Source organism: Crocodylus siamensis, chromosome 10 (assembly GCF_052110815.1).
Source record: "Crocodylus siamensis isolate JL-2025a chromosome 10, ASM5211081v1, whole genome shotgun sequence".
Classification (NCBI taxonomy): Eukaryota; Metazoa; Chordata; order Crocodylia; family Crocodylidae; genus Crocodylus; species Crocodylus siamensis.
Window position 1 is genome coordinate 58,526,503 of NC_143404.1, and position 25,718 is coordinate 58,552,220.

The 25,718-nt window shown below is 40.6% G+C and overlaps 1 protein-coding gene across 11 annotated transcripts in view; it reads left to right on the forward strand.

Moving 5' to 3' along the window:
* The window catches only part of NCOA3 (nuclear receptor coactivator 3), a 144,836-nt gene that overhangs the window by 90,893 nt on the left and 28,225 nt on the right, over window positions 1-25,718 (forward strand). For 6 of the 11 annotated variants that reach the window (XM_090064387.1, XM_090064386.1, XM_090064395.1 and 3 more), the window contains 6 exons: window positions 5,245-5,289; window positions 6,262-6,339; window positions 8,772-8,847; window positions 20,472-20,579; window positions 22,839-23,011; window positions 25,122-25,222. In XM_090064387.1, the coding sequence (XP_089920513.1) occupies window positions 20,491-20,579; window positions 22,839-23,011; window positions 25,122-25,222 (363 nt within the window). In that variant the 5' untranslated portion in view covers window positions 5,245-5,289; window positions 6,262-6,339; window positions 8,772-8,847; window positions 20,472-20,490. The remainder of the gene's footprint in view (window positions 1-5,244; window positions 5,290-6,261; window positions 6,340-8,771; window positions 8,848-20,471; window positions 20,580-22,838; window positions 23,012-25,121; window positions 25,223-25,718) is intronic. The other 5 variants (XM_090064391.1, XM_090064390.1, XM_090064394.1 and 2 more) reach the window with 2 other exon arrangements.

Genomic DNA, 25,718 nt, shown 5'->3' on the forward strand with positions numbered 1-25,718 from the left:
CAGGTACATTTTACTAATGCTTGCAGCAGTAGGAAAGTATTCCCCTACGTTACTAGTGGCATGTTAGGATGCTTTTGATGTTTCGGGGAAATATGCCATGTATCTGTGTGATGGGGTTAAGTGTGTAGTTTTAGGAATAGGTTTGGCAAGCAGCTGTATGGGATAGTTTGGGTGGGCATGACTCTGCCTTGAATGCAGGGTTGGACCAGATGGCTTCCTGAGATCCCTTCCAGCCCTACTTTTCTAAGATTGAGTTAAGTTGGATTTTTTTCACCCAGTTTCTATTTGTGAAGGGGCTTACATTGGTGGTTTTGCCTGGTGTATAGAGAGATGCAAGAACCAAAGGTGCTGTAGATCTGTGGGGATGCTGCTCTGCTGCACTGTAATTGCAGCGCATAAGTGCATACTCAATTGAGTCTATTAGAGCATGCTAATTAGCATGTTCCAGCAGCCTCCATGTCTCATGTATTTGGTGTCCCAGTGCTTCAAAATGGCAGCAGAGGGCCCTTTAAATAAAACTCATCAAACGAGCTTTAGTTAAAGTGTCCCTGCCGCTATTTTGAAGTTTAGGGTGCTGAACATGAGAGATATTGTGGGCACTTTAGAGTGGCTCTCGGACCCACTGTAATTAAAGTGCCTTTCTCCCTCCCTCCCCCAGCACATGTAAAGATGCCCTGAATTTTAACAGCCTAACAAGCTGTCATCAGTTGTTGTCATGGCCGTTGATGACAACAACTTGTTACTTTGGTTCAGGTGTGTCCCTATACACCAGGCAAAACAAGTGAGCCCCTTTGACACACTAAGTTAAGTGAGAAATATTCAGAAAATTCTACTGCATTCCAGTCTGTAACTAACACTGTCCAGTCATTTAAATGTATGCAAAGTGAGCGAGACCAAGTTAATTGTCATATCTGAAAAATAGCAGCCTCATTTAAAAATCACAATAGTATAGTCCTTACTGAAACACTCTAGGGGATTTGGTAAATGAAACCTGACCAGGCCTATAAAACAAATAGAATAAAAAAAAAAACTGTAGTGTCCCTGAGATGGAATGCATACTAATAATTAAAAAAAAAAAAATGTTAGGAGTATTTAACATCTTACAACAAGGAGTAGTACCTTGCTGGAATATAGGGCTTTAACACCTTTGTGCACTTTATTCAAAATGCCAACAGCCCCATTTCAGTCGCAGACTTATTTTCCCCCGTCAGTTATGTAATTTATTTGGAAAACGATTTGGGGGGCTGAAAACACAATTTGTTTAATTTGAAAATAGTGTCATGTTAAAATTACTCTACTAAATGAAGTGCAAGAAAATCAGGATAACGTGTTTAGGTGCAACTGGCAACACACATTGCTATCTTTCCCTGGTAAAGCAAAGACCGATGCATTCATCTCAAATGTTATACTGAGCCTACTGATACAAAACAGTTTGCTATAGTGCACCAGACCTCTTTGTTAACGTTTGTGGGACTTTGCTGTTATGTATTTGCATATTTTGTTATATCCTTGAAGCTGTACTTAAAGCTTTGCTGTCTTATTTTTTTTCCCAGACTTTTGGAAATGGGCTGTTCTCATTTACGTTAGTTTAAAGATTATTCATTTGTATTTGATTTTCTTTTTAAAATGGCTATTAGTTATCTTTGAAGTACTAAATATTTGTTCCCATTTTTACTTATCCCTATAATTACAGAAATGGGTAACTATTTTTGGGTTTGATATAAGCCGGAGCATTTTGATGTGAATTTTTTTAAAATTCACTGATGATACGAAAATTTGGGGTGAGGTGAGCATGCTAGTAGGGAGGGAAAGACTGCAACAAAACCTGGATAGGTTACAGGAGTGGGCTGACATAAACAAGATGCGTCTCAATACTGACAAGTGCAGGGTGCTGCACTTAGGCAGTAGAAACCAGCAGTTCACTTATAGAATGGGAAACTCCTTTCTTGAGAGCACGGAGGCAGAAAGGGATCTTGGAGTCATTATTGACTCCAAGATGAACATGGGCCGACAGTGCGAGGTCACGGTTGGCAGGGCTAACCGCACCTTGTCGTGCATCCACAGGTGCATCTCGAGTAGAGCCAGGGAGGTGATCCTCCCCCTCTGTGACGCTGGTCATGCCACAGCTGGAGTACTGTGTCCAGTTCTGTGTGCCCCATTTCAGGACGGATGTGGACAACATTGAGGGGGTCCAGAGGAGGGCCACCTGCATGATCCGGGGACTACAGGGCAGACCCTACAATGAGAGACTGTGGGACCTAAACCTGCTCAGCCTTCACAAGAGAAGGCTGAGGGGGGACCTGGTGACTGTCTATAAACTCACTAGGGGGGACCAGAAGGGTTTAGGGGAGACACTGTTTCTGCTCCCTGGCATGACAAGGAACAATGGACACAAATTATTAGAGGGTAGATTTAGATTAGACATCCGCAAGAACTGCTTCACAGGGCGGCTAGGAGCTGGAACCAGCTTCCAAGGGAAGTGGTGCTGGCTCCTACCCTGGGGGTCTTTAAGAAGAGGCTTGATGACTACCTGGCTGGACTCATCTGAGTCCAGTCTTTTTCTCCCACCCAGGCCAGGGGTCGGACTTGAAGATCTACAAGGTCCCTTCTGACCCGACTTCTATGATTCTATGTTATGAAAACTTTTAATACAACTTGGATTTAGCTGCGTTTCATGTACCTTGTATCTGAGCCATAAGCAATACAGTAGCTGACTAAAATATTACTGATTCTTTTAGCACTGTCTGAATATGATAACCACTCAATTTTTATCTCTTTCTTAATTTTTCTCAATTTTTATCTCTTAGCTGAGGTTTTTCCTTCAGCTGCTACCACCATTCGTGTTCCAGATCCTTGACCAAGAAGCCTCTTTGACTTGTGGCTATTTCCCCTTTTAGAAATTGCCTTCTCCATTGCCTCATACATTGAATTTGTTTACATCATACCTTTTTCTGGGGATACAATCACTTGTATTTGCTTCCAGAACAATACAAAAATTCAAATAAATAATTTTCAATGTTTTGAGGCTCTGGCTTGAGAATACCAGCAAGATTGTCCTCTGCACAATTCTGTCTCTAGCTCTAAAGGAAGTTCCCTTTCTTGTGTGTTTTTTTTAAAATTCTTTTTTTATTTGATTTAAAAACTGACCAAATAATGTTCTTATTTTTAATATTGAGCACCTTGGATGATAAATAAATAGGGAAGGAAATGGGACTGGTTATTTTAAGGTGTCTGTTCACCTCCTAGCTTACAATCAAAAGTGAGTGGTCCACTGTTAAGTTTAGTGAGATCATTAGACACATAAAAATCCTTCCTATGGAAATAAATGCCAGACTTCATAACCTAAAGAGTTTTGCTTTATTGTGAAGCTCTAATACATTTTAGACAGGAAATGGAAAGCTCACATAATGAAAGTGGTACCGGTGGTGAGAGGTAGTAGGGAAACTGATTGCAAAGATTTAGTTACTAATTTTTTGAGAACTGCAGTGGAGTTGAAGCCATGTTCTGTATCCTGCTCTAACTAAACTGGCTTAATGTTTTGTGGCACTTGTATTAAAGGATACTTTTACAGTGGGTGATCATCAAGGTCAACTAACCTTACAACTTTTTCATGTGTTGCAAAAAGAAATAAGCCTTGCTGTTATCCCTGCATTTAGAAAAGGAAACATCTAGTTCTTGGATAAAAATAATGAAGTTGTATTGTCACCTTGCAGAAAGTAGCTGTATAGGTTTTTATTAATATGAGATGAGCAGAGTTGTTTGAAAGTGTGTTTTTAGTAAAGAAGAGTAAGATGATGAAATAATTTAATAACTTACCAGTTAAAAACACTGTTTATAAATGTGGAGTTCGGCTGACTTGTACTGTAACAGGCTTTTGATATTACTGAATTCAGGTTGCTGCTAGATCTTGTTCTATCAAGTAGAATTTAAATTTGTCTCACCTTGCGGTTCATATAATTCTCATCTTCAGAGCAGAACTTTAAAATACACTAGCTACTCTTTTAAATACCCCTCACATTCTCTCTCCAGTTGACAGTTCTAATATGGTTGTCTTCGGAAGTGTCTGGTCAGGCACTTGAAAGATTTTCCTGTACAAGTTTTTAGGAACTGAAGTGTTATTCAGCATTACTAGACTTTTTCAGAAACCATTTCCACTTCTGTTTTTAGATGGTTCACATTTGTAGTATGTAGACTATTTGGACAGAAGTGAAAGCTATAAGCTGGTGTTACAACCAAATTAGTCACTTTCACATAACTTCAAAATTGATGTGGCTAATAATGCTTTAAAGCAGGGGTTAGGCGATTATTTGGTCTGGCAGGCCACTTGATGACTTTCTGACATGCTGAGGGCTACACCTCTTTCTCTCCCTCTCCTGGGGCTGCAACGAGGGCAGAAGCCTGAACCCACCTGCAGCGTTAGCACCCCCTCTCCCAGACTCCAGTGTGCCTCCCCATCTCTTCCCCTAAGTCTGGACCCGGCGGCAGCTCCTTGGTCAGGGCTCTAGGCATGGGGAAAGGGGTGGGGGAGTGCAGGCCACACTACAGCTGCAGGCTGTGACCATTGCAGAAGCCTGAACCCACCTGCAGCTGTAGGACACCCAGAGCCCTGACCCAGAAGCTGCTGGCAGCTGCTGGGTTCAGACTTGGGAGGGAGCACGATACAGCTATGGATGGGTTCATGCTTCTGCGCTTGTGGTAGCCCTGGGCCAGAGAGAGTTGAGTGCCTGGCATGCTGGAACCAGCCCTGGCTGCTTGGCACCACGTGGCTGCCAGAACTGCCATCTGCCCACAGGTCGGATCCATTCACTTGGTGGGTGCCTGCCTGTGGGACAGAACCAATCAGTTGGCAGGCTGTATTTTGCCCACCCCTACTCCTAAAGTCTAGAGCAGTGGTTATCAGCCTTGTTAGACTTTATCTTTAGAAAATGGTAGCTTCGTCTTCATTCATTTTTTGACAACAGAAAAATAAAGCAGTTTTCTCTGTTGCCAAGCACTTGGAAAGATCACGACAGGTAAAAATGTTTTAAACACTGTTGACTCCTGTTGAATTTATGAATCGTGTTTACACACTTAACAGTGCTAACGTTGTGTGGCATCCTCTGGCACCTCTGAAAGGATCAGTGACCCAGACTGATGTATAATTAATGAATTTCTGTGATATAGTGGGAACACTATGTACTTCCTGTTTATAATATGTTGTTGTTCTCACTTTTTTTAAAAGTAAAATATTTTTATCCTATGTAGACTTACAGAACAGCATCAAAGAAGGCAACTTATATTTTGGGCTAGGTGAGTGGGTTTTTTTTCTTGTATGGCCAACATATCAATCACCTATTTGTTGGTTATTGTGGTGTCACGTTGGGAGAGGCCCAATAATGGACAGTCAATTAAATATTCTTTAGTAAATTTATGCTACTCTTCATGTGTGAAGCGAAATTGTTAATGTTTTTTATATATAAATATGCACATTTATATTTAAGTCTTTGCATTTCATCCTGAATGTTCTGTATCATCTGTAGATGTACTGCAAGTTTGATAAAAGTATACCATAACTGAACATTTGTTAACTGGGATAGAGATTACTTTTAATGGCTCTATCTACATGGGAATATTTCCTAAAAGCTCTTTTTCACCAACTCCTTGTGGGTGCCTACCCTGAAATACTTGCTTGTTGGCTCCATTGTTTCTCACCTTCAGGCACCAGTGTAATGTATGCAGGTGCACAAAACCAATGAAAAGTGCATGGCTATTAAGGTATGTTATGTCAATGCCATTATTACAGAATAAAAGCTTCTAAAGGGGTAGTTAATCAGGAATAGCTACGTACTTTAAATTCACACCTTGACTTAATTGGCATTAACTTCCCCATGTGAACAAACCCTTAATCAAAGCTTTTAACTTGTGTGGTTGTGAGTGGGACTGTTATGTGAACAATACTTAGCGACACAAGTCATCAAGAACCCATTTTCATCTGAAGTGTTCTAGAATCAGTTGCAAGTCATTTTAATTTTTCATACTTCCATTTTTGTACTGCTGATCACTTGATACATTTTTTGGTTTGTCCATTTCCAGTCACATGGTATGCCTGTAAAACAATAGGTACAATACTGGCTTTAATAGAAAATTTAACGAGGAAGCCATTTTCTATGCTTTTAGCTCTCAAAATAGCATTTGACATTATTCACGCATTCGTATTTTTGAGAAGTTGTTCTCAGAAGAGTCTCAGATCACTTCTGTAACTAACAACGTTTCTTCCTACAGGTGGCTCTTTCCCCATCCTGCCCAGTTCCTATGAGTAGAGGTCTGCCTAAGTTGAGGAGGTGGCCAGCTGATTTCATGGTGAGATTGTGGGGCTGGCCACCATATTCATGCGCTGATCATGGCAGGGCGCTGCCATGCCTTTGATTGGCCAATGGGCCCTGCCCTTCTGGTTGGTTGCAAGGGCTGTTTGTCACGCAGCCCTGCCCTTTGCCACTGATTTTTGAAGAGGTGTGGGGCCACATGACAGGCTGCCCTCAGCCAATCAGCAGTGAGGGGTGGCAGTTGTCTTGGGCAGCTTCTCCCTCCTCCCATTGCCCGCCCCCCCGCCCCACCCGGCAGGCTGCACGGGCTGCGAAGGCTACTGGCTCCCTCTGTTCAGCATGTCACTGTCAGTGAATAGGCTGGGGTTTTTTTTTGCAAATGTTGCAGATATTGCCTGCTTTTGTGGACAACACCGCATCTTATGATTTCTGCAAAACCTGTGAAATTACAATTTCCATAGGTCCCTACCTATGAGTGCCTCAGATGTTCAGTGGCATTCTTTTAGCCGTTAAGGCAAACTGTGTCATACTTAGCCATAAGGTTCAGTCATTGCAAGAACTGAAGAAACTTCGTGACCCTTACAGACAGTCTGTTTGTTTATATAGATTTTCCAGAGTGAGCAGATTAGAGATTAGGGTGACTTTCCACAAATGAAGCTTTTCAAAAATTAAAAATTTAATTTAAAAGTATGGGAAAATATTTTTAGAAGTTAATATAAACATGTTATCCTGGCAAATACATTTGAATATCTGCAGCTAAATTGCATTTTTCTATTTAATTGGTAGAAATTTCTGTAAATGATCTCCATAGCCCTTTAGGGGCAAGGTCATGCCAATGAAGATTTGAGGGATAAACATCAAGCAAGTAATATTTATGGCTGGTTGGAGTTTTTACTGAAATGTTCATCTAAAGGACATCTTAAGGGTATATTTTTCTGTAATGTCCAATTGAATATTTTTGATGGAACATTTTACTTGGTGTTTTGAGTCTTTTCCCTTTTTTTGCATCTTTTTCCTAGTTTTTCTGATTAGCAGGGTTGATTTAGCATAAAAAGCACTGTATTACAAAGGTGTTTAATTAGGAGACAATTTACTCTTGATGCTTATTCTTACGTGACCGCATTGTCAATCACTCCTCTAATTGGTAATTCCAGTTCATATGAATAAAGCTATAGTCAGTATTGTCAAAGGAGTAGTTAAAACAGCAGACAAATGCATGCACAACCAGTTGATATGAATGCCTTCTGCTTAATTTCTTAAGAAATGATCTGCTTGAATAAAGCTCTTCACCTGACTACTAGTGATTATCTATTAAGTAGTCTGAGTAGAAGTATCAATTTTGAAACTCTTGATTTTGGATAGGACTATGGTGTGTGCTTTTACATGTGAATGCCTCATAAATATTTCCCAAGAGCAATTTATTTTTCTAATTAGCTTGAACAGCCTCTGCTTTACATAGTGCTTCAAGCGGTTTTCAATAAATCAATTCAATCACACAGCTGTTGTTTGAAACTTTTTCTTAAGTTACTGTAATTCTCTATAGAGACCTAGAAATGCTCACTAATTAGTACACTTAATCATACCTTGTACAATGTGCACCATAAAATGGATTAATCACTCTCAGAACTTCATAGGAAAACTAGACAATAGGAACATGACAGCATGCACTGTTTTGAAAATAGTTTGCTGTTCTTGCATGATGTATTAAGCAGTGTGCTGATACAAAAGAAAGATATGGTTTTACAGCTGTATTTTAGTGCCAGATCATAACTACCAAAATTCTCATTTATGGCTGAAATTTTCCATGATTGCTTTTAAAGGTTCATGTTTGAAAGGTAATATGTACATGGTTATATAATACATAGCGGCTATAACTTTTCAATGTAAAAGGTAATTTTAAATATCTTTGCACGTAGTTCAAAAGTCTGAATTTTAAAATTACACATTTGTTTGGACCTTCCTACATATAAGAACTGGTTACAGTCTATTTTAAAGCTATCCAGTTGTAAGCAAATGAAACATTACTTAACTGGATACTACCTTGGAGATGGTAGAAATGAAAACTTATGCATTTGATAATAGATTAACATCCCTGATGTCTTCTGTCTTTCTCTGTTAATAACAGAGGAAAAATTAAAGCAAAACATACCTTAAGGAACTGTTAAAGATGCAGTGCATTATTTGGAACTGTAAAATCAAAGGTTGCAGTAATAATAATGTAGACCTGTACAACAATTATGCTAAAACTAAACTGTAGATATGAGTCGAGTTTTAAGCTGAGATTTCAAATTCGGTGTGTGTGTATGTATATATGTATGTATGTATGTATATATGTATGTATGTATGTGTATATGTATGTATATATATATATTTTTTTTTAAACAGTTGGGTTTTTTTATTTTGTATTTAATAGTAAAAAGTGGGGGTTTTGTTCTTTTTTTAATGTACAATTTTCTTTTTCCTTTGCAGCATGTGACTGACAATGACTTCTGATCCTGATGGTCCCTTGAGAAATCTGCTGTGTTTGAATGTGTGTTAAGGACAAGTAAGTGTTTGATTTCAAATCAAATTTTGTTCCTTTTTTTTGTTGTTTAAAGTTATGAAATGCAAGTGTAACTATTAGGAGCATGATAATAGAAATCATGGTAGTGTTAGAGATGTTCTTTGCATTCAAAACCTTGCCTAACTTTATCCCAGCTCTACAGTTGGTCCACTAAAAGATATCACTGCCCCCCCAATCCCCCCCCCACCTCTCTAAGAGGAAAACATAAAATTTCGCCATTTAGCTGCTACCAAGAGCCATGCATTTCCACTTCAGTTTTCTGTGGAATGTAATATAAATAAGTAACTGTACCTAAAGTTAGCAATATAACAAAAAGACAATTTGCTTAGTGTTAGGTAATGCATTGAATCAGTTGTTTCAGTGGAAAGCTATCAGGTAGTTTGTTCTACATATTTATTTTCAAAAGAAGAATGAGGTAGGATTACATTTCTTCACTGGAGAATTTAAATATGTTTAATACAACTGTTAGTAATTTTAAGATGTAATGTTTTAATACGTGAAAGTAAGGACTTTCCTAGCACAGTTTACCTTCTTAGGTCTTAAACTAATCTAAATTGTATCTTAGGTTGCATGATGGTGTTTTTGTTTTGTTTTTAAAGGGAGAAAGGCGGTACATTTTAATTCAGGAACAACAAAGAAGAGCTGTTCTTCCTTAAGGCTGTTTTTGAAAAGCCTTGATTTTAGGTCGTCACAGTTAACTGTAATGGGGTGTTAAGAGCCTAGGTGTTCCTTTTTCATGGGAAAGTTTTTTTGAACTGGAATAGCAGTATGTTCACTGTCATGCTGTAGGCTGTTAATGTATATATTTAGTTTGGCACTCTTCGGGTTAGTAACACTCTTGGTTAAGGGGTGGAACTAGTGTCAGACCTCAGTGGGGAACTGGTACATTGTATTTGGAGTTTTTCATTTCTTTGCTTAGAGTAGGGATCAACCTATGGCCTAAGGTCCTGATCCAGCTTGTAAAAAACCTGGGCCAGCCCACCAGCTCAGGAAATCCAGCACGCTCTGGTGTGATGGCAGCAGAGGTGTCCCCAGGGCCCTGTTGGTTCTAGTTACAGTTTATTCCCTGTTGCATCTGAAGCAGCATCCCTACCTGCCCTTTTCTACCTATTCCTTTTGCAGCCTCTGCTGATAGTGGCAGAGGCAGGCGGGCAGTGGGTGCAGGCTGTGGTGGGGCCTGGGCTGCATGCAGTAGCCTGCAGTGGCGAAAGGTTTCCAACCCCTGGCTTAGAACAAGGGGACCTCCTGATGTTTTGTCAACTGCACTGGTTTTCCCCTGAATTATCCAGGACCCTCTCAGTTCTGAATTGTGTTGTTTTAACAGGATTGAAACTTCGCCCACCTCCATGCTTAGATTTAATAGCAAAGTAGCTTACCCTGAGAGAACCAGATTTCACCAAGTTTGTAAGCTGCATTGCTTGCTTGGTAAATAAATGTATGGAAAATCATGATTGGGACAGACTATAAAACATTTGGCCATGTTTCAAGGCAACCATTTTTTCTTTTTCTAGATGTTTAAAAACTTGGGAGCACAATAATTTGCTCTGCCTCACAGATGGGAATATAGTTAACTTTTTAATGATTCATTGGTAGTCCTTCCTGAAAAATAACTAAACCAGTAGAGAGTGCTGCATGCTAACAGATACTGATCCTTGTGCTGTTAAAAGGGGCCTAAGTTTTTCCTGCTGTTTCCGACTTTACTGTCACTGGTGAAGCCAAACCAGCATTGGAGCATCAAGAGACACAGATGTAACAGTTGCTTGTTATTGAATGGTATTTGGTAGGTCAGGGTGACAGCTTTGAAACTAACTGACTAGGCATCTTTTACTTATTCCTGAACCAGTATGGGCAGGGTAGCATCTTCAAGACCTAGCTTCTGCCTCACTTAAACTAACATGGCTAACTATCTCTGAATGGTACCTGTGGAAGTTGGTGTGATGTAATTGTTACTTCTGAAGAACACCAGAACATAGGAAGCGCCACACTGGGTTGGACCAGTAATCCATCTAGCCCAGTAACTTGTCCCTGAGGGAGAACATGTGGACAGGGTATAATAGAGTTGTCTCTTCCTTGTCATACCCTCCAGGGCTTCCACCATCATTGGTTTAAAAGATCCCTGGCTGTTCTGTTTAAAAGTTATTAGTGAATCCATCATCAATGATTTTTGCCTAATCCCTTTTTGAATCTGGCTGTATTTTTGGCCGTTCTGGTCTGCTGGGGTCTCCTGCTAATTTTAGTGAGTCACCCTTAGTTCTAGTATTCTGGGTTTTGATGAATAATGGTTCCCTATTCACTTTGTCTGTACTCTTCATGGTTTTTGAGGCATCTGTCATACCCCTTCTCAGCCTTCTCCTGTCCAAGCTGAATCCTAGCCTTTTTGATCTCTTTGAGCATCTTGGCTGCCCTTCTCTGTTGCCTTTTCTAATTCTGTTGCATCTTTTTTTGAGGTGCAGAGATCAGAACTTCACACAGTATCCAAGGTTGGCGGGGGTAGAAACCATTGATATGTATAATGGCCAGATGATATTACCTGTTTTGTTTCCAGTTCTCTAAATGAGATCCGACATTTTATTAGGTTTTGGTTTTTTTGGTTGTCACTGCACATTGAGCTGATGTTTTCAGAGAACTATCTACAGATTAGGAAAGAGATTTCGGAGTCGTAACAGCTGGTTCAGAACCCGGCCTTGTACATGGTATAAATTGGGGTTACTTTTCCCCAGGTGTCTGTGTGGTGCTGTTGTTACTGTGCCATCATTTAGTACTTCTGTAGCTCAGGTGTACGTGGGTTTGTACTGCCCTCTCCAATTGAGGGAATTATTGGCAGGGCAGTGTGCTGTGGAGGAACACGGGAGCCCAGCGGCCGCCTCCGTCCCCTGTAAAGTCTGGCCCAGTCAATGAATTACTTAACTATATACAAATTTATAATTGCTACAAAACCATTAAAGGGTAAGGAGGTAGATAGAGATATCTCAAATGTACACCCTCTCTCCAGGGTTACTTACTACTCCACACTCCCAGAGGCTTGCCTCCTGTTCTCCAGGTTGAGCTCTGTTCTCCACTAGGCTTTGCTGCTGCTGGCCCAGCTTAGGGCCACATGCATCGCTGTGTGTGGTGGGCGCTTCTCCTTGTGCTAGGGGTTGGAGGCCTGGGCAGCCTTGTGCAGTACCAGGGATTGGTGTGCTCCCGGACTCTCTGTGCAGCGTTGTATGCACTGAGCTGCTACCCAGCTCCAGCCACTCCAGCCACCTCAAGTGGCTCCTAGGATCTCTCACCCTCCGTGCAGTGCCTCCTGAACTTGGCTCCCAGCCTCATGCAGAGGTTGGGGACCTGAGCTACCCAAGCAGCTCCAAAGATCCTGCTCTGTGCACCATGTCTCTGGCTGCATGCCAGAGGTTGCAGACCTGAGGCACCTAACGCAGCTACCAGGGTCTGGATGCTGTGCACCATACTGCACGCCAAGAGCCTAATGGCTGGAGCTGTCCACAGCTTCCCATCAATGGAAATCTTTAGGGGTACTTCCAGGCTACCGCTTCGACCTGCTGTGCAGCTCTCCTCAGCTCTTCTGAGCCTTGCTCTTTTCTCTTCTCTGTCCCCGATGCATCTCCCTCATGCTGCACATGCAGCTCCTTTTATACTCTCCAGGGCTCCGCCCCTGAAGTCTTCCAGACCTGACAGTGTTGTAGTCTTCAACCAGGTCCAGGGGAGCTCTTCTCCCCCTCCCCTCTGGAAAGGGGTGTGACTTCATTTCTTTTGCTGTCTCCTGATTTGGTGGATGGGCTCCACCAATCAAAACAGCAGAATCTCAAGCCTGGGACTCGCCTCGAGCTCTGGAAGGTAAGCCTGCTACACTTCCATACTGAGCTGTGCTGGTGCCACACAATTATTTTTAGCAACTATGTCACTGTAGCAGTGTGCTATAGTGAGGAAGTGTATTGCTATGGTAATGTAGCTGGGGCACCATGGTTTGTGCCTGCTGATGTTACGTCACCATAGCATCTCATGTAGATGCACACGTCCACTGAAGTTTATCTGCCACCTTTTTGCCCACTCGCTCAGCTTTGTGAGAGAATTCTGCAGCTCCCCTCCATCAGCTTGGGATTTGACTATCCAGAATAATTTTTAGAATCACCTGCAAACTTGAAGATTTCACTGTGCATTCTTATTTCCAGGGCATACTCCTGTAGTCGCTCACATTGCTGTAGGAGCCCACAGCCATAAGGTTTACAGCATAACTGCTGATGGTGTTTCCAAATGATAACTCCCTCTTGCCTCTTAAATGGTTAAAAATCATGCCTGTCCATAGTTTTGAATATACCAGGAGATGGTTGCTAATGGTTCTTTTTTACTACTATTTCTTCTAGACTAGCTGCAAGTAGAATAAGGCATGATGGTGAACCCTGAGTGGTCTCTGGACTCTTGCCTTCATTTGCCTTACCACTGGTAAAGCTTGAAACAGTGATAACACCAGTGAGAAACTTTTGGAGGGAGAAGGAAAAGATTTAGTGTAGGTACAATGTGAAATTTCCTTTGTCTGTAGATATTCCGTCATTCTAGTGCTTCAGGTTGAATCCCCCTATGTGTCTTTGTCTTACCTTTCACAGCTACTTTAAGTATAAAATTTGACATGACTGTGGTCATCTTCATTTTCCCTTGCCTTCGAATAACATCCTGTACTTGAAATACAGATTTCTGACACAATGCTTTGGCAAGAGCCAGAAACTTTTTCCCAAGTAAGTCTTCCTATTTTCTGAGTTAATGTCAGGGACTCAGTAATGCTAATTTTCTGGTCAAGTCAGTCCTGAGGCTGCTGTGATGGTTGGGGCACTTTAGATGCTGTGCATCATTGGTGATTGTTCAGTCAAAGTAACCTGTGGCACCCATCTCTCCAGGCATGGATGGTTGTTGGCTTGCAGGGAGCTCATCTGCCCTTTGACAGGTCTTTTTTTTAAGTCCTGCTGGGTGTCCATGTACCCTTCTCACACAGCCTAGCCCAGGCTGGGGGTGGGTTTAGTTGCCAACAACCCGACCATACATGCTGTACTGGTTTACTTGGTACCAGACGGCAGATCAAGAGAGGCCTGGCTCACATTCTGTTGTAAAGCCTATGTGGTGGATATGGGAATTTTTCAGTGCAGAAAAGTCAAATGGGCATGGCAATTTTGAACTTTCATTATCCCTCATGACAGCAAATTTTGATGGTGTAGTATATACAGTGAAGGGTAGGACTAGTATTCAGTGACCTAGACAAACTGGAGGATTGGGCCAAAAGAAATTTCATGAGGTTCAACAAGGACAAGTACAAAGTCCTGCACTTAGGACTGTTAACTAAAACACTATTAGCATACAGTTCTTCCAAAAGTGCCACCCCGGGATCAATTTAATTGCATGGGGTAAATGAGGACAAAAGTTTGGAACTTTCTGGTGAGCTTCTTGATGCATGAGTCAGAAAGCGTAACCTGTAAGCTAGAAGGCAGTAATTTCTAACAGGGCTTGCTGTCCTATTTTTGCTGGTAAACTGAATGAGATTGACCTTTATCCAGAGACATGAGCTTAGAAGTGGCACTATACTTTTAAAGAAATTTCCAGTTTCTTTGCAGAAGAACATCTTGCACCTGTAGCAATTACCCCTTCATATTTGATGGATAAACCTAATTACTGCTGTGTTTTTAATTAGTGATTTTTGCGTTAATAACTCACTGGATAATTGCTTCTGTTGCTAAGGTCTCCTATAGCATGAAAAATAGTGCTGCTTCTAGAAATTTGTACTTTTTGGTCCTTACAGAACACAAAGTAACAGCTTCCTGTATTTTTAAACAGCTGCATTCTTCCTAGACAAGTGGGTCTCAAATGGGATGCTGTAAGATCTTTTCAGGGGTGCTGTGGGGCAGGCAGTGCCACCATCACAGTCAGATAAGCCTTGTGCACAGCCAGATAAGCCTAAAACAGGCAGAAGCACATCGTCATGCCGCAGCCCTTACTGGTCCAATCCCCGACACTCCTCCTGGAAACAGAGGTGTAGCGGGCAGGTGGAACTACACCCAGAAGGAGCATGGATTGGAAAGGGCTCTGGTAAGAGCAGGCCTTCCTGAGTGGTTTAAGCATAGTGAGCTGTGCACGAGGCATGCAGGGGCAGCTCTACCTGGCTGTGGCAGCAGCACCCTAATTGAGAAACCCTGAGGTAAGCGGAGGCAGTACAACAGTGAATCTCAACTAGGGTGCCACCAAATACAAAAAGTTATGGGGGAGTGTTCTGAATATAAAGAAGCTGAGGACCCCTGTACTAAACATTTACATGTCTTCTCAAGCTCCTGGTAAGATGGTGGTGGTATTAAACTTTATTGAGAGAGCATATTGTAGCCTTATGCCTGAAGAAACTGCCACAACCTGCGTGGCTGCAAAGTGAAGGCTAGATATGAGTGGGGGAACTTGGCCTACTCAGTTTATCTGCATTATTTTCCTTTCTCTTTGCAGTAACCTAAGCTGTGTTATTTAAGGTGCTCAACTTCTGCTTTTTATGCTAACTGAACAGACATAGTTTTACATAGTCAATTCTTTTCCTTTCACATTTCTCATATAACAAATATTCTGGTTTTTGATTCATTACGTCTTTTAACTTGCAGCGATTCAAGTAAATGCTATTTTAGATGAGACTGAAACGACTGCTCCATTATAAATGTTAAGTGTTGAATTTAGGTTTCTTTTAATCTTGGAAAACTACATCATGCTGAAATTAAGAGCTTGTGTGCAAGCTATGTTTAGCAATTTAAAACCACTTTAAAATGTTTTGGGTCGTTCTTTTAAAGAACAGGCTGTGACCTAGGTTGCTGTGCCCACACCCTTCCTGAGCTATCCTCCACCCTTTATCTTATTTTAAGCACTTCCTCTCTCTTTCCACAATAGTTCCTAACACTGCAGCACTAGTTCTGCCTTGGAAAGCATTTACTGGGAGAACAGGAGCAGCCCTGGAATTTGTATGTGTCGCCCACAGAATGACTTGAGATTCTGCCTTGGCTGCAATGACAATAAATGTAGGACCCTATGAGTCATGCATCCTGTCGAGTGTGACCTTCAGATAACCCTAGTCCATAGGAGTTGCATGATCATGTTTTTAAAATAACTTTTTTTAAAATTTGAAGCTGATTTATTTGCTCAGAAGAGTAGAGCTAGTTTTCTGCAATGGGTTTTGTGTTGCTTAAGTGAAATAAATATTATTCCGGCAGTTGCTTAATAATAATCTGCCATCTAGTGGCAATTTAAGCAACTCACAATTTGTTTTTCTTGAGTTCAAATAAGGTGTGCCACAAATTTAAATGCACGGTCTTTCATAAATGCACTTTGGAGGACTGTCTGGCTGGAAGGGAGTAAAAACTCTTCAGGTGTGTTGTTCCTAGCTAGCTACAAGCAATTTTTAAAAAGAATTTGCAACACAGATATTTAGTGGCCTGGTGACATGGGTTTTTAGCCATATTTGTGCTTGGATGACATCTAAATAATATGTATATTTAAAAAAAAAAAAAATCTCAGTTTTTACTAATGTTTAATCTTCCTAAAAGATGTAGAAAGATTGCCGTGTAGTTCCTTCCTTTATCAAAAAGTAACATAACAATAGGAACTGCTTCAGACAACTGACCAACATCCTGACATGACAATGAGGACTTCAGCACGCAGGAATGTTGTTGTTCATCCCTGTCCTCTCAGTTTACCAAGCAAGAGTAAGAACAAACAGTATTGCGGTTCCAGCTACCAACAGCAAGAAAAACCAATGAGTCCAGCATAATAAATCATAAGAAATCTTCTTGTTTGATATTTTTTGTTCTCCTGTCCTGGAAGCATTTTGTAGAGTCTTGTGATACTTCAGTTCTTATAGCCCATTTTGCTTTACCTTTTCATCCTCTAACCATAAAATAGAAATCCATCTGCAGTAAGTGTGGAAGATGCAGAGACTAAGGTAAGACATCAAGGGAAATTTTTTTATCACTAAGCATTTTATCAGCATACTGATCTTCCTTATTTCTGTAAGTGGTGCCTGATTTGCCTGCAAGCTTATCAGCATATCTCTTTTTTGCTATTCTTTCTTCAAGACCATTTATTGTAACAGGTGTGTCCTTGTAGCAGAAGGATTGAGAACTTGAGCTTGGCTTCCCATCCATACTTCTATGTCAGAATTTTCTATCAACAGAGAAGTATGACGATAAACTTTCTATCATCCAAGTGGACCCTATCATCCTAGGTTCTAGTGTAGTATGCTTCTGGCTGGGACACATTTCTTCTGGGTTATATATACTTTTGCAGCTTTGATCTTCTTTTTCAGCCAGAACATTTTGGTTTGAAAAATTTGGTCCTGCACTACAGTACTATCAGACTTTATTTTCATGCAAAGTTGTTGCATAATAGAAGATCTTGGAGTGGAAAGCAATGGTAGATATAGTTTATTATGCTATATGTGCATAGTAACATGAGCTTTAGGTTGGATACATTTCTGAAGCATGTAAAACAGTTACGGTGATATGACACCATTTCTTCCATCAGACTTGGGTTTAATATTTGATAGAAAGGAAATATGATAGTGTGGAGAGTGAATCCAATTCCTGGAGATGAATGGTATGTTGAAGAAGCTGCTTTATTTGCCCTTCAGGGTTGAAGCAAGTTTCCCTGAAAGCAGCTGTAAAATAGGACATAAAATATTGGTTTGAACAAATGGCACTTGAATAAAAGAATCGACAGAGTAAAGGCGTCACACTAGGGGGTAACATTTGAAATTGAGGCACAGATTTAGCATTGCAGATTCCATTAAATTAACGAGAATTATGCTAAAAACTTCACCTAATACTTGGATTATTTGTCCCTGTGGCTCCCTCTACACACGCAGGTGAAGGTGCAGTGGGATCTAATGTGCAATACACACAATTGCATCTTTGGCCATGCCACATGTGCATGGCAGGACACATGATTATAGGATCATGCATTACCTTATTGTTGAAGCAGGAGGAGCATGATACTGGGTACCCCCCTGCACCAGCCAGAAGCAAACTCCCATGGCTGGGAGCTGCCTCAGCTGTGTGGTTCCTAGCTGTGAGGGCTCTGTACACCCTCAGGGCTGGGAGATTGCAGCTGCCGGGACTCGGCTGGGTCCTGGCACTGGGAAGTGCACTACTGGTACCCAGCATCTGCAGCTGACGGGGCTCCCAGCTGTAGGGGAAAACTGCTACATATGCAAATTTAAAGTTTAATAGCAACTGGCTGTAAAGTCAGTATACATTTTCAAGGTCTAACTTTATAGTTGGTTGGAGCTTTTTATGGCGCGATGTAAGTACTTTGTACGCGTAGCTGGTCTCAAGGCAATTGTGCAATTAACCAGTTAACTGCACGATACCTGTAGTGTGTAGAGGTATCCTATGTGACATTCTCAGTCTCAAGCATTCTTTATAGAATTTGAAGTGTCAGAGAAGCCAGAAAATGAATACAATACCCATTACTTACCTATTATTTATAACAAGCATTTCTTTTGATACTACATGTTAAGCTATAGAATATTTGATTACAAGACTATGATTTTTAGTAGGCTGTCAACTTGTCTCTGAGAATATTTAAAAAATAAATATTCTGTTTGTGGCTCTAGTTCTTTATTGATGCTGTTATATCAACAAAAAATTATCATGGAGTATAACTTTATAACACCCTGTAAAATATAGTTAATTAAGTTGTCACACTGCCTGAAGTCAGACAGTATGCAGCAGTCACCATGATGATATCAGCATGTCCATCTATTGTTATCATCTATTTGCCATGGAATGAGATTCATACCTTGTTTTTGGAAGGCAGAATGAAGAAAAGAAGATCTTTCCTTAGTATCAGCAGCTAGTGATCCAAGCCTGTTCATTGTTCTGCTCCCTGTGGATTGTGTGCATGCTTTACTCTCAAGCAGCAGAAACTGTCCATACCATATTTTCTCCCATGTAATGCACACCCAAATTTCCAGCAGCTGTTTTTGGGGCCAAACGTGTCATGTGGGAAAAGATGATGTATATACATTTATACACAATAATGCAGTGTTGTGTAACCACTAAGTCCGTTCTTTGATACTCCAAGTCCTTGAATGACGCAGAGCAGTCTATAGCATAATGTGGTGGTGGTGCTTCATCCAGAAGTATGAATAGTGGACTAGGTACAAATAGCATATCCTTTGGTTATAGTGCTCTGATCTAAATAGAAATCTTATTCTTTCATATACTTGCTGTGTAATTTGATGTGTGGAGTCTGGCCATGGAATGGGTGATTTCTGTGGACCAGAGATCTGCTGTTTAATCTGCATTTAAAAGATGAGGCTTTTAACTACACTGTTCTACATGTCTTCACTTCTGTGAGGAGGGAATACTGATGGATGGCAATGCAGAGCTACTCTTCTTCTTAAAGTTCGTTTGAGTTCTGCATGTTCTGTTAGGCCCAGAGCACAAAAAGGGTTTTACAAAGCCTTTGCAGTACAACTTCATAAATGTGAGCAGGACTGAATCAAGAAGTGGGACCTCACTTTGTCATAATACAATTGGAAAACTGTTTCTTTTACTATTCCCTGTAGAGTTTCATCCCCTTGTAGTTCTGCAAGTACATTCCAAATGTATTAAGACCCTCTAGGAACCTTTTGCCATTGGGGCTCTTGTTCATGCTTCAGCACAGCACCAAATATTTGGTGCTAAGACCCAATATTGCCAACGCCAAACACTGAAATTATGAATTGGGTTTAAAATTATATTAAAAATAGGTTATTTTCATTTGCCTAATGCCTTTCTGAGCTTTTAGATGCAGTCAAGGCCATGTTTTAAAGTTTGTCTTAATAGCAGAAAGATGGACATTTATTTAAAAAGGACCTTCAATTTCTCATGTAATCACTCTTCTCTAAGATCTGAGGCTTGAAATAAATATTGGGAGATTCACAAGAGTTGGCAGAACCTCAGTCCTTTTTCTTTAGTCCTTTTCAACTACTAAAGCCTCCAAAGAGAGTTCAATCCTCCCTTGCTTTCCCCAGCCCCTTTCTCTGGTGTTATATTTATTGTTGTGTAGGTAGTATGAATGGGCATTTTGAAAAATCAGGTTGAATTATATACAAGGATCCATGCTTTTGGGAGGTTCGAGCAGTGATGCCCGTGCCAAACTACCAGGCAAAAGGCTTTCTATAAGCAAATAATTTGCCTTGAAAAGATCTTTGGAGTGATTGCATACAGAGACTCATTTGATCCATTTCCATCCCATGTCTTGGAAAGGACCTTAGGAGTAAGATGGAGCCACGATTCTTTACGCAGAATTTGGCTTAAATATTTGGACCCCAAGGAAATGTCCATTTGATTTTATAGGCTAACGTATTCCAGGGCTTCTGGTAGGGATGTGGACAGTTTAGAAGCATTATGAATTGGATCAAGTAGCCATGTCAAAGAACTCCAGTTACAGGGGATTAACCTGTTTCACTTTCTGTAGTTCAGCTTTACAGAATGATCATGAAAATTATGCTACCCTGTTTTCCCCCAAAATTGTAAAACAAATTGTGTCTTTATTGCTTGAAAAACTCTCTTGAAAAATGTGTTGTGATTTTGTTGTGATGTTTATCCTTTCAGTTGCTGATGTATAGTCAAGATGAGTGGATTAGGAGAGAACTCTTTGGACAGCTTGACCAATGAGTCAAGGAAACGGAAGTCGTTGCCCTGTGATACGCCAGGACCAGGGTATAGCTATATATTTCCATTCTTTCTGTTTCATAGTAAAATTACAGGTAGTGTCCTGTGGTTTTAGATTTTAATTGAAAAGTATATTAACACATTTTTGCTAACTCTTCATTCTCCTGACAAAATCTGTTAGGCCTTACTCCCATAAATACGAATGGGGCTTATCTTGACTATCTTGAGTAGATCTGTTAAAATCAATTGACTGTGCTGTAACAAAGTTAAGCATGTATGCAGACTTTTGCAGGAGTGAGCAAGGCCTTTATAAGTAAAATGAATATATGAAAATAGAATTAGAAAATCACATTTGTTTAAAAATATATGAAAGCAACACTTTGTATGCTGTTAGTGAGTTTTGGTAATGCTTGGCAAACCTTTTTATAGAACTGCATGAGGGGGTTTCAGATCAAAAATGTCTGCAGTCCGTGTACTAAGCATTCACTAAGGGCCTTTTGTATCTTTGCACACCTCCTGGCAATCTTGTTACATACTAGCTTCCCATAACCATTTTATGACCCTACAAAACCCCACACCTCTGGCCTCAGGCTAGGGAATCTGTGTCTCTGTCCCTTCTACCACATGCTTAGCAACTCTGGATCATCTCATGTTCCCCTTCTCTTTCCCCTACACCACTCTCCTTTACGTTCCCTTTTTCCTTGTCCTTACTGCTCTTCATTTCTGTCTTGCACCTGTATAGCTTATGTTCTTTTTCTCGTTCCCTTCCCCATACGCCTGCAGATCTGTAGAAACCCTCTCTCCCACTACATGTCAGTACATCTGTGAGAATGCACCTTGTTTTAGTTTTTATCTTCCCATTTCTATTTTCCTCCTTCATATCTTTTCTTCCATGCCCACACACACATCTAGTATTTTTTGATATAGAATCCATGCTTTGCTCATTATCACAGCTCTTCCCTCCTATTTCTTTGCAGTTCAGTACCTTACCATCTGCCAAATCTCATCCACTTGCTTCTCCAGATCCTTCCTTCTCTCCCATCATCACCATTGGCCAGCCCTATTCAGATCCTGGCTGCTTCCCCTCCTCCCCTCCATCCATATTTTTCAGCCACCAGTGCTCTGTCCATGTTGCCACTCCCATGATTCCCTCTTGCACTTTAACAAGAGGCTCTCCTTTGTCATAGAGCCTAGGCCACACAAGCTATAAACAAATAGGCTTGTCCTTGGAATGGGATCAGCTTTGCTAGGATGTCCTGGAACACCTGATCCACTTCATTGGGTGACACGGATGTCTTCTGTTGTCCTGTAGGGTTGAGTCCCTGCTGCTCTCAAGGCTTCAGGGGGCCCATATTGTGGGGCAGCTGCAAACAGGAGAACGCTGGGTCCCCCTGTGTGCAGAGGCACACCCCAGGAATCACCCAGCAGGGAATTCCTGAGTTGCATACAGTCAGGACTCTGAAGCCCTACGAGCAATTGCCCAGAACAGTTGGAGAGCAGGGGCAGCTTTAGCTCTGGGAGGCCTGCTCTCTCCTGCTGTAAGCAAACAAATGGCCACTGCAGACAAGTGACACTTTTTTTTTTTTTTTAAGCTACAAATTGTTGCAGCCACAATTTGGGGCATTTGTGGTGTGACAAGGGATGCGAGACATCTGTTTGCTTGGGCTTTGTGCTGCCATAAAGTTCTGTCCCCACACAGCTAGTCAATCTGTGTAAGCAACAATAAAGGGGCTGTAGAGTGGTTCAATTGCCTGAACCAATAGGAAATTGTAGTTGCTAATCTTCCTGAATAACTAATACTTGAAAAACCTGTTTGTACCAAAATAAATTTATTTTTGTGTCCACAGATGCCTAAAAAAGTACCTAAAATTTTGGAATTGATGGGATACAGCATTTCAAAATTATTACATTATAGACAAATCAGAGAAATGTCAAGTTGTGTTAGACCTTGATTCGTTCATTCAGTAAAGTACAACAGCACTGCAGTTTTTTCTCAAGGTTAAAATACACATGTACTTTATAGTACAAATATGTTACAATTTTGTAGCAGCCAGCTGTGCTTTTCATTGAACTCAACAATGAAATAATTGCAACAATTCTTAGAACACAAAGCTTTTCAGAACCTCTCAAGATTAATTTCTGTTTACGGTTCTGTAAAAACCTCCAGGTTTATATTAAAGATATGAATGTCTGCAAGCTCAGTTGAACAGATAAGTCATATCTGAAGTGCACTAAAGGTGACAGTGTGTTCATAGCTCTTGTTTATGCTGAAATATATGTATATTAAATGCTGTTTCTTGTTCCTAGCCTGAACTGCAGTGGTGAGAAGCGTCGACGTGAGCAGGAAAGTAAATACATTGAAGAACTGGCTGAGCTGATATCTGCTAATCTGAGTGACATTGACAATTTCAATGTCAAACCAGACAAATGTGCAATTTTAAAGGAAACTGTAAGACAGATTCGGCAGATAAAGGAACAAGGCAAGGCTTCCCTTCTTAAGTCATAGAGAACAATATTGCATTTCCCTCTAGAAGGCCGTTATAATCTAAAACGATATTTAGCTGTTTGGGCAGTTGAGTAATATTTTCATGCAATAAGTCATGAGTTAGAAATGCATGCAGCACATACCACGAGCATGTGCTCCGTAGGTCTTCAGAACATGCTTCAAATCATGTCCTGAAGTATTCTTTCTGAATCAGGAAGCTTCTCAGAGTTACTCTGAAGTACAAGGGCATTCCAAGTACATCTGTATCTATTTCCTTAAAATACTTTAAACAAGTTTAAAATAGCTCATAAAATAATTAGGTTGTGTTTTTAAAACACAGATGGGCTAGTTCTGTAGTAGCATTAATTAAATAATCTGCTGTTTCCAGCTTGCTTTATTTATTTTTGTTGAGACTTAGATTTTGAAAAAGGAAATCCAGTTTCTTCTAAAATTATTCTTTCAATCCCATATCCCGAAAGTAGTACTTCTTAAATTTCACATTTCATTTGTCTTCTACTGAAATTTGAGAAACTTTCCAAAGAGGGAAAATCATTATGTCCAATTCAGTTAGGCTGTGTCTAGATGGAAGTATAAACTGTTAACCTGTGGTGTGAAATGTTCACATCATATAAATGCAGAGTAAATAAATGGATACAAGAATAGAGGAATATCAATTTTGTTAACTTGCAGCTCTGGTATCCTTAGGTGTTACTTGTAACAGTAATGAAGCAATTAAAAAAAAATAAAGACCAATATGATTGTTCTACACAAAACCTGATGTGCTGATAGAAGAGACTTTTTAAAAATATATAGAAAATGTATCCAATACCTGCCAAATCCATCTTTTTATTTGGTAGCAAATTATTTTAGAAGTCTACTGGAATCTGCCACATGGTTTACCTGGATTAATAAACTACAAAGTTTTGCTCTGTCTGCTAGAATACTATTTTAAAATAGTCATCATCAGTAATTTTAAAGTACTAAATTTACTTGATTTTAAGTTGAGGTGCTCCCCACATTCAGCATGGAGGGAGGGAGCCCCTTGTTTTAAACTGAGTGAGTACAGGATTGAGGGGGAGGGGCAGGTAGCTTCTGTGGCATGGGCTTCAGCCGCTACCTAGGGGCAAGGCCATAGCTGCTGCCTCCCCACCACCCTGCCACTTCCCTCCACTCCCACACACATGCCACCTCACCGTTCCTCTCCCTCCACCACTCATTCTTGTTTTGTGCTGGCAGGCTTCATCCATGCCGCAGCCCATAGTATTGAGCATGGCCCCAGCCCATCCCAGCCCTGTGCTGCTATGGAGTTGGGCAGGGGCCATTGTGTGTGCTCCAGTCCAGAATGGGGATGGAACCTGCCAGCCCAGGAGCAGAGGCTGGGGGAGAGCAAAGGACCCAAGGCTGTGAAGGAGGCAGGCAAGGGGTAAACATAGCAGGGGCAGGCACAAGCTGGTTAACCTCCCCACACTACCTGCCGCCTCATTGCCTGGCCCCCTGCCGTGGTGGGAGGGATGAATTGAAGACTACCTTCCAATAATTTGTTTCTATACGTGGAAAATTATAACAAATTTATACATTTTCCATGTATAGAAACAAATTATTGGGTGGTCCTCTTAAATTCAGTGTAATCATGGATTCAACTAAGTATGGTACTTGCCAGTGGCAACAAATGTACTTCACTGTACACTTGATTTTCTTCCCTTGGGACACTGAATATCTATTATGGTCTGCTTCAATATCTAGCAAATATCATGGAAAACAGTGTTACTCATTTCTGTTGCATAATTCCCTGGTGACCTTTTTTCTTGTAGTAATAAACTTTTTTTTAATTCAAGATATTTTAGATGATAAAAGCTTAAAATAAGCTTTAGCTCGTGGTATGAGACATAAATAAAAATATGCAGAAGTATAAATAAGGATTTATTCCTGCTGTTGTAAGGATTCAGTGAACAAAGTACATTCTACATGTTAATTTTGGATTATTTTCTATAAGGTGTTTTATCTCCTTTGCTTAATTCCTGGGCTTCTTGGAATGCAGTACACAGTTTAACGATATTTCTTTACACAGAATAGTAACGTTGTGAAAACCTGCCTTTTGGTTTCAGGAAAAACAGCGTCCAGTGATGATGATGTACAGAAAGCTGATGTATCTTCTACAGGTCAAGGCGTTATTGATAAGGATTCATTGGGACCTCTTTTACTTCAGGCAAGTGTAAAATGTGTGCTTGTATAACCAAATTAGTGTTTGATGTAGTATGTTAATTGACAGAATTACAATACTATGAAACGCCATCCACCTTATAATAGCAAACTTGTGTGCAAGGGCAATGGAGAAAACTTGTCTCAAAGGGAGAGAAATCTGGTGATTCAGAAACAAAATGGCATTTTGTATCTGCTTCAGCAGATTGCAATTGCATATCTTTTTTTCTAGGTATTACAGTAAATAGGCTCAGCAGTTCCAGAACTTTTTATTTTTTACCTCAGGGTGACAACCTTAAAAGTGTTTTGCCTCCCTTTATCCCCTTTTGTGGTTTGTCAATGTCTGTAAGGATTAAGGGTCTGATTCAGTCAATATCTTGCCCTTCAGAAGAAGATACCAGTGCTTCTTGGGATCTAGTCCCGAGTGCTAGTTTTGCAACCACGCTAATGTGTGGAGACTCCAAACTACATAAAATTCTCTTGTGTAGCATCTTTACAAAGAG